This window comes from Mastacembelus armatus, chromosome 24 (genome assembly GCF_900324485.2).
Source record: "Mastacembelus armatus chromosome 24, fMasArm1.2, whole genome shotgun sequence".
In the NCBI taxonomy this organism is placed as follows: Eukaryota; Metazoa; Chordata; class Actinopteri; order Synbranchiformes; family Mastacembelidae; genus Mastacembelus; species Mastacembelus armatus.
This window is the reverse complement of record NC_046656.1, coordinates 16,627,710-16,644,583: the sequence shown is the minus strand read 5'-3', so window position 1 is coordinate 16,644,583 and position 16,874 is coordinate 16,627,710. Positions and strand designations below refer to the sequence as shown.

General features: G+C 39.1%; 1 protein-coding gene across 3 annotated transcripts in view; it reads right to left on the bottom strand.

The window, feature by feature from the left end:
- The window catches only part of LOC113137669 (regulator of G-protein signaling 6-like), a 46,556-nt gene that overhangs the window by 12,643 nt on the left and 17,039 nt on the right, over positions 1 to 16,874 (bottom strand). For 2 of the 3 annotated variants that reach the window (XM_026319507.2, XM_026319508.2), the window contains one exon: positions 1,215 to 1,311. In XM_026319507.2, coding sequence (XP_026175292.1) covers positions 1,215 to 1,311 — 97 coding nt within the window. Of the gene's footprint in view, positions 1 to 1,214; positions 1,312 to 16,874 lie in introns of those variants that run through there. The other variant, XM_026319509.2, reaches the window with a different exon arrangement.

Genomic DNA, 16,874 nt, shown 5'->3' with positions numbered 1-16,874 from the left:
CAGTCCCAAGGGACGCGGCGTTTAATTCTCCATCATTCATTAGTTTTCTGCCTTTCGGCACTCAGCTGCAAACATCTGAGCTGCTGCTCTGCACATCCAACCACCGCTGTAATAGTTGTGTTTATTGATACGCTCTGCTTATAGCATATTGGGATAATACATTTTCCATAAGGACAGGGACTGAAAACAACAGCAGAATTTTAATAGCCATTCTTTGTTTCCATAATTTGTTTAGTGTGCGTCAAAGTTTCCCACGGTGTAGGGTTCTAGAGTGAAGTTTAGTTTAAGCTTAGTGAAGTGACAGCCAGCAGGCAAAGCGGCTAACATCCATCCCTACCTGTCAGGTTGACCTGGCTAATACTATTTTTATTTTTCCATTTTAAATGTTTATTTACGAAGTTTGACTGAGATTCACATTAATACAGGTCAACACACTGACACCCACAGTCCCAACTGACTGCTTTGCTTTAAGGCACCTTGGCAGTAGGAGGACAGCATTAGTCATTGTTTCCACACTCGCACTTTCTTTTCCAAACATTTAATAATATGTTGTCCTCCCACTTTTCCCAAAACTATTCAACTATTCTCCAGTGATCCTTTGCCGAAGAAAACGAGACGCAAATGCTGTCACACACACTATGTTGCTACAAATCCGAACGGCGAAGGTTTTCTAACACTATCAAAGTTGTGATAATTCATCATTGCTATGGGGCTTACCCACAGGTAAGATGGCATCTATTATCTGCAGGTTGCTGAGATGTCTTCTGACAAAAATTACAATTTCCAAGCTCAAACAGAAACTGGTAACTGAAGTGGTGCCTAATTTCACCACCTACTTTCAAGATTTTCAGTTTCACATTTAGGATATATGCTTTTTCACATTCCCATTGAGAGTTAAATAAGACGATACATTCCACACTGTCCATTTGATATGAGGAACCAACAGGGTAACAAATACGCTTACCAGCATCTCTAAAGCTCACAGATTAACAGGTCATTATCTTCTTTGTCTAATCTGTATCAAAAGTGAAGCATAAAAATGAATAAAAGCAAATAAGCATATTTCCTCTGTCAAATGTAATGATCCAGCACCTCAAAAATTTCTACGGTTCCGTTTTTCTTTGAAACATCTTTGTTTTCCAGGCGCTCACCGAGTGTAGACTGTTACACTGTTACACTACAGTTTTCTTCATTGCTTCCTCTCTGTTTCTTACCTGTGACCACACTGGGGATTTTGGTCATGAAGCTTTTGACAGTTCTGATGGGCACACCCTCTGTCTCATCCTGCATGCGAGTGACAATATCTTCAATCTGCAGAAGAAGACAAAATTAAAAAAAGACACGAAGATGGAGAGACTAAAAAGAAACTGAAGTTTGAGCAAATGGAAAGTTAAGCACCACTTGAGGTGAAAATTTGTTAACGTTGATGTTGCCTGGGGCTGCTCCTGCATTTAAAGATCAACTGTTTCATTTGAACCAGTGTCTTCAATCTCTGTAGTCTTCACTAATCATAACCTCTAGAGTGTCTAAGTCTGATTTCTTTTACAAAACAGAAAAGGATGCTATTTTTCCAGCACAAACAAATACTAAGCTTTCTATTTCTGTGGTACCAAGGCTTTTTAATTGTATTATATTTATTTGGCCATGAAATTATGTTGATGTGCTTCTATGAAATGGACACTACACTTGGAAAACTGTTTTTGGTAGGAAGCTCATGCTACACTGGTTAACGAAGTCATCAAGGGACTAATACTGTATCTTCATGAAACCTCTAAACATGCAAAATGCAGGCATTATTATTCTACATGGTCATGTTGTGTACAAAATCTGCTACATCAGTATGAAGTGGGAGGAAACTCTCAATAATAAGTCAAAATAAAACACGTGATATGAACAGAAAATGAGGTTCAACAGTACAACACGTGCATTTGGTGTATTATCACAACTGTACCCTGCACAGATGCTTTTTTTTTTGTTTGCGTCAGAGAGAGTGGGAGGTGAGAAGTTGGTCGCTTTGGAGACAGCTATCGCACAGCTACCACACAATTCAGAAGCTATATATATATATATATATATATATAAATATAAACCCTGAGTCAGATCCAGGAGAGACAGAGGTGGTTGCATATGTTTTTACACCTGGATCATTAAAATAATCATATTAAAGAAGTGATAAAGACAAATCAACAGTATAAAAACACATTGTGTACACATGTGAGAAAAAAAACACTAAAGTATCAGTACAGGTATGTCTTCGAATACTAAAAGCATCATGTATAATTTTGCCAAAAATAATGTGAATATTTCCAACATAGAAATCTCAGGGAGTGTGATCAGGGTGATGGATGTAAAGCAGACCGAACACCTTCCCAGGCCTCTTTTTTGCTAACTAAGTCCTTTTCTCCGGCACATAGTAACAGCAAATATTAAAGAAAAGAAAGAGCACAAGAACCATTTCCAAGCACAGATATCCCCAGCCAGTCTGAAGATTCAATGTGACAAGCTTTCTGCCTTTACCTCTCTGCCCATCAGGCTGCTGTCATCCCCTTTCTCTCTCTTGTTGAAAGAAACAGATCCTGGCTGTCTGCCATATGAAAGGGCAGAGACAGCTTCAGGCTACACATCTAAATCAATATAATAATGCAATTCTAACAAGGTCTTGATAGTGTGTGGAGGCTGCTGCTCAAATGACTGTAACGGCTTCCACTGTCATGAACAATATACTCCTGCTTCACTAATCAAAACAGTTACTCGCAACAGGTTTATTACAGCATGACAGCTGCTGACCCCAAACTAAAAATGAACACACAACACTCCATGTGCATCAGAGACATGTTTCCCTTCACATGGGCACAACAGGCTGAGGCACATGACCATTTAATAATAATAATAAACAGAACTTTTGTTATTGTCTTTTAATGTTGTCCTTTTAACACCCAAAAAAAACAAACATAAAAAACAGTGTACACCCATGGATGGAAATGTTGGATGGTAGTTCATTAAAATGTTGTTTAAAAGCTGGCAGATGTTCAAACTAAAAACTGTGTTTGTGATTCTGTCTTGGCTTTGAATACAACCCAATGGGAGAAATTTCACTGTACTTATTCTGAGCTACTGTATTTAAGACTCTGTGGGGTAGTGGGCTTCCTGATTACAGTGTCATCCCCACACGCTAACATAGACCAACAGTGGGATGGTGGGCAGATTGACAAACAGACGGGTAATGTGAAGATAAAGACTGTTGCTGTGGTTTGTGATTTAATCATCTCTACTGGCATCAGTATGGCCACCTATTTACACTCCATAGCAATGTACATGCTATTTTCTCCATCTCTCTGTGATCTGTTTATTGCTTGAGTGGTCTCATGCAAAACTCAATGAAGCATCTGATCAGTGAAGGCAAAGATAAGCCAATAATTTCATCTTTAGCTTACCTCCTCAAAAATTTAAAATAAAAAACAGCCATAGCATAAAATAAAAATATTGCATTAAAATACTGCAACTGCAATATTGTCACTCCTGGCTAATGACAGCACAGGACGTTACACAAGAGGTTTTCACATTTAAGTGAGCTAAAGCATCCTGAGTCAACCACATTAAGCCATGTGAACCTGGCATGCACATATTAAATAAACAAACAAAGGTTTGGTTTTTTTTATGAAATAGCTTCTGAGTTCCTGACCCTGAAACAGCTGCATTTAGCCTTTCTTGTGACAAAGAGAAATCTGTGGGAGAAGACCAACAGCAGCATCACTGTGGCTATAATGAAGCTCGCATACATCCTGTTGAAAAAAAGAAAATGTCAGCTATGGCCCTCAGAAATGGGGAGGTCTGCACAGAGATACCTGGGTAACACATTTTGAGAGAAAAGGGAAAAATCCTCCTGTGTAGCATGCAGCTCCCAGCAATCCCCACAGTGACAGTTTAACACACTGCCAGATCGATGGCAGGCTGGCTGAAGGCCAACTGGAGAACAGCAGACAGATGACTCACATTCAAGTCAACAAATCTGGGGGGGTTGGATTTTCTGGCCATTTATATCTGACCACAGGTTTGACAGTTGAACTATTTTAGACATCTCATTACTGTCACTAAAACTGTGCAGATTTACTCGAATTTCATTATGATGGATGCTTTGACTATTTCTGAGCATTAAAAAGTATCATCAACATAGAAAAACAAATATGTTGCTCTGTCCCTCAAGCATTAAAAAGATGTTAGGCATCTAGGTTTGATGCATTAAAGCACTCCAGGCAGATCTTTCAAGAGGCTGCTCTAAGTCTCACCCATGGCAACAGCAGTATGATTTAAAATTGGATGTAATTCATATGCTTGTGGTCATATATACCTGGGAGATTGAGCACAAAAATACCTTGGATGAAAATCATGCTTTTCTATTGCTTGATTTCCAGAGAGGCAAAGTCTGTGATTAGACCAGTTTTGAGACCACGGGCTGATTCTGATTTAGCACCTTTCAGAGCCACTTCAGTACATCTGCATACTACCTTCACAAAATCCTTCAAGCACTGAGACACCACACTGATTGCACAATGCTTTAAGTGGCACTTGCATGCTGACAAGAAACACACAGACAATCAATTGAAAGGAGATGGGAGAACTTTCTAACATCCACCAAAACAGAATTAAAATGGGACTATGCACATATTAAAAAATAAGAGTGTAAAATATACAGTGCAATTTGGTTTTGCAAAGACAACTGAATATTTAGAGATGAAGCTTTAGGGTTGTAATGAAAATGCATTCAACAAAAGCAAATGTTATCAGATGTCATCTCTAAATGGTTAAAAGATTTAAGGACACATCCAGTGACAGCAAGTCATTTTTGGCCCGACTTAGAGGTTTAAATAGATTTAAAAGAACTTAATTTGCATTTTAGGTCAATGCCATGTGTTTATTCTTTATTTAGCATGTTTATTTCAGAACTTATATATTATGTGTGAGGAGACTCATGATCCACACATCCCAGTTGGCCAGTATCCTGTATTTTATATCACTTCAACTTTCTCAACAAAGATTTTTCATCTCATTAAAAATAACTTCATTCTGATCTCTTGAAATAGAAAGCAGAATATTTTATATGGTGTAATTCCAGTAATATGGTGTTACAGGCACACAGTGTTCAGCATTATGTGCCTAATACACAACAGCAGCTTTAGACATGGAGTTGACATTAGACACACAGTGTGTTTTATGGTGCTGGTTAACAGGAACGCTCAGATTGTTATTTTGGGGAACCCCAGAGATAAGAACGCTGAAACTAACGCTTTTAAAGATATCTACTCCGCTCCACATCCACGACTGTGAATTACGCATATCAAAGTTACAGTTCACTGGTGTTTTAGGCCTAATTTGGTCCAGTAATGTGTGGTCATGCAGCTTTGGTGTGTACTTGAATGTGTGTGTAGGTATATGTATTGGTTTCATCTGAGTTAACAATTTCTTCTGAGACCAGGCTTTCCTTTCAGTAGGACACCTTTCCTCTCCTGCAGTGTTTGAATTTCACAGCTTCTGCTCAGAGATCTCTGTGCCACTCTCCTCACATGGCTCTCAGTAGAGCAGATCAGACACAGGCTGAGTTGTACGATTAGACTGCCAAGGGTCATTACAGGGATACGTTTTTGCATTTTATTATAGCCTTTCATTGTTCTTCTGGAATATTTTTTATTGCAAAGAACAACTGTACCATTGTAATGCTGAAGGATTTTAAATCATTCATTCATTATGAGTAATTCAAACAGAAAGCACTTTACTTTAAAAGTACCAGGTATCACTGATCCAGCCAAATACTTAAAAAATACTTCACTTGAAATATCTGGTACTTATTCTATATAATGTTAGCTCAATGTACAATGAAATATATGGTTTGCAAGTGCAAATGTGTTGCTATTGTGCATTATTGTTGTGTTAAGAAATATATGTAAATAATCTACCCTACAGTCAATACCTGTTCCATTGCTGTGCATGTATCTCTCTCTCTCACACTTGGTACTTGAATAAACCTATATATTCTCAACGAGCCCTTTAGAGGTAATATATAATTAGATATAATAAAAAGGCCAACTATGGTATATCAACCTTTTGTTGAAGTGTCATTAAGATCAGAATGTTCCTTGTGTCATAAAAGGTTTAATGAAGCCTGGACAATGAAGGAACATACAGTACACATCCATAAGATTTCTGCAATAAGAGGCTGTGGGTGTTCCCACATTCAATCTAATATCTTAAGCAGGATATTCACATCTTTTTTTGATTTGAATAGAAGATCACCATAGCAACCTGGCAAAGGTCAACATAGTTTCATCAACATTATAAAATGCAGTGAACTCGATCAAAATGAATGGGTGTGTATCTGTCACACACACACACACACAAACACACACACACACACGCACACACAAATGAATTGCCATTCACTCAGAGTGGGTGTAATGACTCATAGCAGCGATGGTGAAGCCGTCTGCCTGCAGAGTCTACGAGTTTATGTCTGAAGGTCAGATACGATGACTCTGACAGTGATGATGAGTCTTACTGGTTTCAGCCCAGTGCATTTGGCAGCAGGGTGACATGACTGTTAATGGAAGTGTAATGACAACAGGATGGCTATGCCACAGTTGACTACTAGTGCTTCACCCCACCACCCACCCACCGTTGATACCATCCCAGGGCAATTTATGAGGCTGGTCAAGATTCTGGACCACAAAATGAAAAAAGTGATTTGTGCAACAGAAATGATATTGTTTCTGCTGCAAACAAACTACGAAAAGATCATCCAGAATCTGCAAAGGTTCTCACCATCTGCTTATATTTCACTAAATAAGATAGTATTTAATCAGAACTTTTTTTACTAAGATGTCTTATAGGAAGATGTGTTTCTTCTTGGTTATATGTTGGTTTTATTATTTCAGTGCCAATTTGAAAAGACTAGACTAGGAAGAGAAGAGTCTATAACCACACTAGTGGTTGTATGAGGCTATGCTTTCAGCAGTGCTAACACTGGCATGATAACATGTGCACATTGATCATGGTAGTTAGAGCTAAACACAAAGTACAGAATGTCATTCATCCTATGAGTGTTTGATAATAGACCAAAAATCGTGACGATGGTGCTGGATCACCAAAATCAGTAGATTTCATCTTCAGGAGACCATGAAATGTTTTTCTCACAGCTACTTCTGTTTTGACTGACAAGTGCAAAAACTACTGCAGCGTGAGTGTTCACCACGTCAGAAGCACACAGTGAGAAGAGTAGTCATCCATCACAGTGAACTATACAGCCTATAAAGAAAAAATAACATCGTTCTTTAAAGCTGCTTAACGTGGATATGTGCCCATAACAAGCTTGACGAGGCAATAACCTCCTCTTTGAATACAAATACTCACAGAATAGAGAGTAAACACCAGATTGTTGTATTATTCACATTTTTTGCTGGGAATCAAGTTGTATAAAAAAATAAATAAATAAAATAAAAGTTTTAGACAGCCTGTCATTCTCACACTGCAGGAGGGGTGGGAGATTACAGCCTTAGCCTTAGGTATTGTTATCGTCATCAGGACAAGCTGCTGTACCTGCTGCAGCAGGACCCTAAAGATTTCCTGAATTTAGGCGTGAAAGACAAGTGCTCTTTTACTGCCAGCTTCCAATTGTTCTGCCTCAAAAAAGAACATAAAATAAGTAAAGAGAAGGAGGAAAGAGTTAACAGGAGGGACAAGGAGTCTTAAAAAAGTTAGATTTTAGAAATGTGAAAAAGGTTTAGTAATACATTTACTTGAGTACTATATGTGCACACATATACTGTTAATGGCAGCCTGGCACAGAGGATATCAGTAATGAAATTCTGGAGATAAGTACAAAAGAGCACTTCTTGACACTGGAAACAAAGCTGGAAGTCAGTCCCAGTTGGAGTGCCAGAAGGATAAACAGTTGCTTTCACCCCAAGTGTCTGGACATAATTTAAGCTACTCCTCAGGAGAGCATTAAAAGCCATTTCTTGGTTGTTTCTCGTGTGCCAAAAATAATTTCCATTTCATTGCCGGGAGGTGGGTGCAGGTGGAGCCTTGGCTAATGCCCTATGGATTACCCTCATCTTTTGTCGGAGTTCACTAACCACCAGCTGGACTGTATGTGAATAATAATGGTGTTATTTTGTTCAACTCCATTTTCAACAACTTTCTCCTCTGTCGTAGGGAATCCCTCCTGTGGGGAAGAATCAATAAAATCTAGATTTTATGTATCCTCTCTTGTTCTCATAGCTAATTCACTCTCAGATATGGTGATGGCATAGTTAGGCTCATGTAAATACCACCAGTGTTAATGCATTACAAAGTCAGTAGTGAGCCTGGCCAACACAAATCAAATGGCATTCAAACTAAGAACATTTGTTCTTCAGCTCAGCGCTGCCCTTCTCTCACAGAGCATAGCATAGAAAATTTGAATATCATCAAAGCTTTTAAGCTCTAAGACATAAGGAAAGTGATGAATTCCAGAGACAGAAATGCTGAGACAAGGTCAAAGTTCTTATAAAAACTTGATTGAGTTTCGTGTCTGGCAGCAGAATGTGCACTGTGCCCTAACGCTCCTTGGGCAATAATCAGTCCAGACAAGCTTTCATTGCTGCCAGCGAGGGACACCAAGAGAGCTGACCTTGTGTCTCAAAGTCAGACACATCCAGACCTGGCAGAGAGTGTGCAATCATCACAGAAGGAGGCTGATTATTCTCTAGTCTCCGTTTACCCACTGGAGTTCAGTCTGCCTACAACAAATTATGTCAATATGCGTTAAATAACTTCATCCCTAATGACACTTAATGGCCATTTTATCATCATTACCCTAATCATCATCATCTTCATCGTCACAGCTGACAATGACTTCCAAATATTCCAGAGGGATTTAATTTCAAAGTTTTCTGTATCACTTTACTCCCAGAGATGCCAATTAAAATCCAGACTTTAGAGGAAATGCACAGTTTTCTGTTTCTGTGTGTCCCTAATTAACCGTCCTCTTTCCTGGAACAAAAGGACTTTTTGATCATTACTCAAGAACAAACAAAAACACATCTCCAATATTATTAAACCACAGACACTTGAGACAAATATTAGCTGCTACTTCAGACTTTTCTCTTGGATGTTTGAGCTGTTAAATACCAAAACTGCATGTACAAAGAACATCAAAAAAAAAAAAAAAAAAAAAAAAAAAATCACTTGGCATTTCCTTTCATAGATGAGACTTTGCCCATTTCGACTTTATTCTTAGTTTGTCAGAAAAATCCATCAGCCTACAATTTCCTGCTCTCCTGCTGTATTGTCAGAGCACATAGGGACGGGTACGTGGGTTTCTCTGGAATGGCACTAAAAATCTTTTCATCTTACCTAACACTTCACGGATTCAATATGAGATAGCACCAACAGAACAGAAAGATTGTCCGACTCATGAGGGGAATGTCAGGATTCTTTCCGAAGCTTTTTTGTATTTCATTAGAGCTTTGAAGTCTGTCAGAACAGAATTATCAGTTGGAAATACATGCATTCTGAAAAAGCACTATTATTCTACAGTCTACATCAAGACAGTATATGGAGATGGGTGACAAATTATAGGAAAAACATGACCTCTACAGTAAGGGGATGCAGTCTGGTGGCTCTGTTGTGCTGTTTTTCCTGTTATATAACAAAAAGAAAATGTGTCTCAGATTCACATTGCCATAAGGATAAATGATTTTTACTTCACCTACTGCCATCATCATATTGAACATTCATCTTGTTTAACACTTTGGTTTATGACTAAATATCTCTAAGTCAAAATGAGCACAGTCTATCATGATCACTCATTAAATATGAAATGACTAAATATAACAAATAGAAATATTTAAGAGCCAATAGCATGAGATGTTTAAGGTAGAAAGTGAGTGGGTGCAGGGAATGGGACTTAGTTATTTTTGCAAATAGAGCAGAAGAGCTTAATGCCCAAGCTTTGACATATAAAGAAAACAATAAGTCATAATTACCTTACACACACACACACACACACACACACACACACACACACACACACACACACACACACACACACACACACACACGCACACACACACACAAGCACAAAGTTCTTGTTCTTCAAACAAAAATAGCCTCTCTCAATAACATAATACACACACACTGTTTTCTTTCCTGACAAACAATGCGTCTAATCTGGCCAACATAAGACAACACATAGATGATACCATGTTTTCTCTTTAAACAAAACTGTCACAACTAGGTGGCATACACATACAAAACTAAAACCCTGACTGAGTGTCATTTACAACATGCACCAACTGATTATTTCACATTCCCACTGATCAGCAGGTGGCAGACTAGTCAGGGACAGGCAGCTGAGCTCTGCTCTGTCAGATATAATGGAGACTGGGTCTGATCAGAGCACATCCATAAGACTAAAGAGGGGATATGGAGTGTTGGGGGTGTCCAGGTTCCTTCTCCCACACTCTGGGGAGCAGTTTGGCTGCATCCGAGTGCAAAAGGGAGCACAAAGATCTGAGAAACAAGCCAAAGACCCAGCTCTGCCAGGGTATAAAGGTTCAGACTGGCTCTTTCCCCACTGCACCCTTATGCTTTGTCCCTAAAGTATCTCTCAGAAACACTAGCTCTAGCCCTGAAGAATATGCCATGAAAAAAAAAAGAAGATTAAAGAATTAATCAGACATTTTCGTGGCTCCTTGACCACCAAAATCTCCAAGACACTAGAGCAAACAGCTGGAGTGAACAATCTGTCTTTACACCATCTGTCAAACATCATTGTCAGTGTAACATTCCCTGGAGCTTTGGCCTTATTTTTTATGCTTCTGTGGTTTGTGAGAAACAGATAAGTCTATGCAAAAATACTTGACATACCTTTTGTGTACAGACTTTGATTTTCTTTTGTATGCCACTTTCCAACTCTGCACTGTTATTTAGTACTCCGAGGCAATTAGGGACCACAGAACAAAACTCATCTCAATAGCTCTAATTTTTAAATGGACACAGCCCAAAAGTCTTTGAGATTTAACTTAATAATACAATACACAACAACTTTGCATACTCTTGCTGGTATGAAGCAAGCGGAGACTGTGAGTCTGGGTGAGTGATGGTGTGAGTTCCCCAAAAGATTCAACAACAAAGCCTGCTGTCTACATCGCATCCTCAAAGGCCCAATTAGAGTGGGGACTGAACTCTCCTTTGCACTGTACCTACCCCACTGAAATACAACCATAACATCTTCTACTGAGGATTTTTCTTCTTAAAATGCAAGTTATTTTTAGAAAACTGAAAATGTTCTTATCAATGACTCATTTATTATCATGTTCAGTCTTAAAAGTGAGAACAGTTACAACTTTATTCACCACATTTGGCAAAGTAACAGTCCAGGCTATTCACAGAACAACCAATTTTAAAAGGGTCATTTAGTGTCACATAGATCACTAGTGTCCATAGATTCTCACATGGTCCTTTACCACACCGCTGGACTTTTTAAAGAAATATCCCTAGAAACAATCTGAAGAAGGCATAACCCATTCCAGTTATACAATCTTAACTCAGGCTGCAGAGCTTCTAAATACGTATGTGTCAAGACAATTTTGTGTCTTAGGCACTCTTGTTAAAAGATTTGGATTATCATATTTGGGTTATAAAACATGACAATGAATTGAAGTCATGCTTGTAACTGAGTCTAAAGATATAGCTGTGAATAAGCATTAGCTGCTAGCATGGCTAATAATTAATATTATGAATTGATTATGAGGTTTATTGTCACTTCTGGGTTTAATCTTCTATAGCACCCTAAACATTGTATGCGCACATCTGACACTGCAAGGCCTGAGTCTCTGGAGATTTGTCTGACTGAAACCCCCATGTCATCAGTGTTGCTGCCTGCTCCAGATCTACTGGCTCTGCACCTCCACTCAGCTCAGCCATGGTTTGGTGCTGCCTATTTGCAAGAGCAACAGTTTACTACCCTCAACCATAATCAAACTGAGGCCATTAAACACTCATCTGGTATGAAATACTGAACAGCCTTCAGGAAATGACATCTCTCTTTCTCAATAAATATTGGTGGTAATATTACATTTATTTATAGCTTTTCATTTCAAGGTGTGATATTGAATATATTAATTTTTCTGGTGATTTGTTACCAAGTGAAAAAGGGGCTGCAGCCTTTTAGACTCAACAGACAGCTTTGGCTGCCAGGAATGAGAAAAAGCAGGGAACAAATACACCAAGAGGCCAATCCATTTACTGGTGTTAGTATTCAACGTGCAACAACAGCAGCACTAGTTTCCTACAGCCCTGTGAAGGGACCCCCATATTTCAGCCTTGCATCATGGAGTGCCATTGATTGCTGTGATGGCCTCCAGGGAGGTGCTGGCCTGATAAGATAGTGGAGCAGCCTGACATTGCTCTTCCAGTATTCGCTATCCTTCTGGAGTCCTAGACAGACCTATTCATCCTGGGCCCATCTCAGAACCATATCCTATTTTCTAACAGATCCAGGAGATGAATATGACCACAGGTTTGGCCATTGTGGAGATGTAAGGCCCTGAGCAGCCATTGCTTTTAAGCTGTACTTTAGAGCCCTCAGGCAGGAGAGCGCACAAGTACATGCTCTGGCAAAGAATGACGGAGAAAACACACTGCAGAGGCCATGGCAGAAGGAGCACTCTGCAAATGAACAAGTGAGTGGGGCCTGAGGATGTACAACACAGCCAGACAGGAGAGAAAGGGCTCATCATGATGGTTCATTTTGATGAGTAAAGTACCAGATAAGAGGACACTGCCAATTTTAAATATAGTCCTTTCTCCTCTCCCACTAAAGCAGGAGTTCACACTGCAGCATCAGTGTAGCTCCATTTCAGCATGGGCCAGTCAAGCCTCTCGCCACTCATTTACAAGTTATGTTACAGTTAAACTGTGGTGAAGGCATAATGTAGTCAGGATGCTGTAGTCTACCTGCACTGGAAAGCTGCCTCTACTCCACTCATCAAATTTAGAAAGTCAATACGAAAAGAGCTGCCAAAGGCTAAAAAATTAACTGCGATTTGCATATTTACAGAGTAAAAGTTGTTGAATAAACTCAGCACGTACGCTATCGTGCTCTCCTGCTCTCTAATACCATGTAAGCTGTCAAAACAAGCAGAAATTCTATAACGCGATAAAAAGTCATTTTTAAAGAAAATAGAGATTGACTGGGATGTCAAGTGCTGCAAATGAAGTCCCATGCACTGCTGCTCATTAAGGCTTGAGCAGTCTAGGAAAGCCATAACATAGGAAAGTCATTTCTTTTTAGCACAGAGTGGAGGGAGATAGCAGCATGCCCTTATCAGGCACAAGGAATACTCTGGGCAGTTATTCCTCAAGGCAGCATGACAGCGTCAGAGTCGAGGCATGAATGAAAATGTATTTGATTTGGAACAAAAAGGGTGTGGGGACAGGGAAATGAAGTGTAGAGGTGAAACGTGGAAAAAGGAAGAAAAGCGAGACAACGTAATGTTGCCAAGAAACAGCAAGCTGCAATGAAATGACTGTGATTTTAGTTCCTAGGATCAGCTGGTGAGTGCAACAAAACTGATGGAGGGCAATCATTTCACTCATCCCTCCAAGCTATCAATTATTTAGGTTTGTGGGCAAAGACACACACCGTTTCCCCCGTTTCATAGATTTCAGTCATCTCAATGTAGTTTAAACGGCTTCAAAATAAATAACACTAATTTTATAAACAGCATTTTTTTTCCCCACTTCTGATTGTCCTTTCATCTTTTATGATGCACATGAATGTACACAACACACACGCACGCACACACACGCACCTATCCTTTGGCCACTGAGCAGGGAGCCCATTAGTCTGTGATGATATTTAAAAGTGTCAAGATGATAAAGAGGAGCAGTGGGGGACCTGTAGTCACTTCTCAGGACTGTTAAAGGCCACTGTAATCCAGCAAATGTCAGAAAACTGAACCTTTGGCCTCGTTAAATAGACTTTAAACCAAATACAGGACAGTGACCACAGATTTGCTGTTTGCCTCCGTCATGAAAGTACTACCTGTACAGCTTGTTTCTGAACCACAGAACACTCATTCACTGACAACACTAAAGTGTTTTTGTGCATTTTTGTCTCGTTACCAACAATCATTATCAAATGTTCTGATGGATTTTCTGAGTCAATTAATTTTACATTTGAATGTAGGACAAATATTTGTCAGTGTGTTGCCCACTTATCGAGCTAATTCCAATACAATATTAAACACAGTATGTTAACCATCCAATTATACAAACCAATTATTTGATAGCACTTAAAAACATCGAAAACTTTGCTCTGAAAAAGGGTCAGGTGACAAATGCTTCCATTGCTTCATTTTTGCCTGGAAAAGTTCACAGCATACATGTGTAGACTGAGGTCAAATTTAGTTTTTAAGGAACCACTTTCAAATCACAGCTGCTTCACAATTGACCGAGCGTCTGAATTTTTGCCTTTTTGTCTCCTTGTCAAAATCGCCACTTGCCAATTATTGCTGGTTCTTTGTGAAGAAAAAAAAAAACTGGGGCCACTTCATCTCCATCACAGCAGGCAGCAGCTAAATTGAGATAAAATATACCAAAGGGAAAGTGCATGCAAAATTATGGCAGTCTTTTTTTTTTTTTTTTTAGAGGCAGGCAATGATGTCTGATTGCAGATATGCTGAAATGGCTTATCAAAGGCTCGACTGCTTTAGTCGTAAATGATAAAAGGGTGGAAGAGTCAGATGTATAATTAGCTTGAAAGTGATTAAAACTGTAATATTTAAGTTTTATACAACATATTACCAATAGTAATAACCTGTGTACTGTATGTACTATGTACTATTACCCCACTCTAGTTGTCATAGACCACAACTGAGAAATCCAGCATTTCTCTTTAATCAAGTCAGAGGAAGAATTATGAATTGAGTGTTTAATCCAACAGAGAGAAAATCTTAAAATAATAGTGTGCACCCTGATCTCACATTACAGTGAATACATCTCATGCACACTGGGGTCATTTCTGAATGCAGACAGAAACAAACCGTGGTTAAAAGAACATTTAGGAATTTATATTTCCTGTCCTGCAAGATCTGCAAGCATAATGAAAAAAAAACTGCAACTCAGTTTCTCTTAGTTCCAAATGTACACAGATATGAATCACTATTACCATGTTTAATACTTTGTCAGCTGCTTACAAACAAGGCTTCCCATCTTCCAAAGATGAAATAACACTACTTGGTTTACTATGTGGAATTTTTCTAGCCTTCACTGATCAACAACCCACTCGCCCAAATTATGGTCATTACAGGGCAATGAAAATCTTTTCCATTTTCACTTTAATTACCTGCCATGTAACTGCCACCTGTTTCATCCTTGACTGACCACAATGGGCCGACCACAGTCCAGGTCTTTCTAGCCTGACTGTTTATTATTAATGGCCCAGTGAGATGCAGAAAACTTTTCAGTACATCAGTGCAATCTGATGTAATTGCGTTTCTTCAGAAGGACTGATGGGCATATAAACCATCTGTGAAGTCCCTATAAAATAAATCACAAAACGTGACATATATAAACACAACAGACAGTTTCTCACAATCCAACCTGCTTTGAAAATAAACCTGTCAGAGTTAATGCCTCTGCATATTTGCTTGCTAAATTCATAGAACATCGCTGCTGTACCATTTGATTAATACCATCAGAGAAAAGACAATGAAACCCATATGTTCAATAACCCAGGCAGTCTAATAGTTCCTTTACACCACAAGTGAGCAGATACAGAGAGCTAATAGTAATAAAGTCTCCAAGACACATCCCTCCATCCCCCTTTGGTCTCCACATAATGACATTTGTAATAGTGAGTGGGCCCTAAGTTTACTCTGAAATATTATACCAGCTTTCTACACTGAAAATGATTTAAACAATTGGAATAATGACAGCAGTGGCACTAGGATGCAGTTGTATTTTACTGAAGCTAAAACTTTTCTAAACTTAATAAAAAGTCCATAAATGACCTCCAATGTAGATTGAAACATTTAGAGAATATGCTGATTTGCCTTTCATTTTGCTCTTTGCCAAGGATTGGAAGAAAACATATCCATGAATTATAAGGGGTCCATCACAGGGCCACACAGAGACAAACAACCTTACACACTCACTCCTATGGGCAATTTAGAGCCACCAATCAACCTGACATACATGTATGTGGACCGGCTACTACAGTCACTCTACACAAAGGCCTCTCTAAGCTGCTATTTAACTGGAATACCAATAACCTCTCAATAAACATTATCATGAAAACCAAACTGGAAATGAAATTAGTAATCATTTGTGTGATGGGAAATATGATAAGAGAGCCTTGAAATGCACAACAGATAATATTTCATCATCTGGGGAGCTAATATGGTAACACCTCATTAGCAGAGTTTGGGCGTTCAATGCTGAAAGAAGATTGTGCCTTATTGAAATCTTTCCTGACAGCAATTCCTCCAAATCCAATAAACATATAAATAAATCTTCTTTTCCTTTCGGCTGCTCCCTTCCGGGGTCGCCATAGCGAATCATCCGCCTCCATTTAACCCTATCCTCTGTATCCTCCTCACCCACACCAACTATCCTCATGTCCTCCTTCACTACATCCAAGAGCCTCCCTCTTTGGTCTTCCTCTAGGCCTCCTTCCTGGCAGCTCTAACCTCAGCATCCATTTACCAATGTATTCACTGTCCCTCCTCTGAACATGTCCAAACCATCTCAATCTGGCTCCCCTGGCTTTTTCTCCAAAACATCTAACATGAGCTGTCCCTCTGATGTCCTCATTCCTGATCCTATCCATCCTC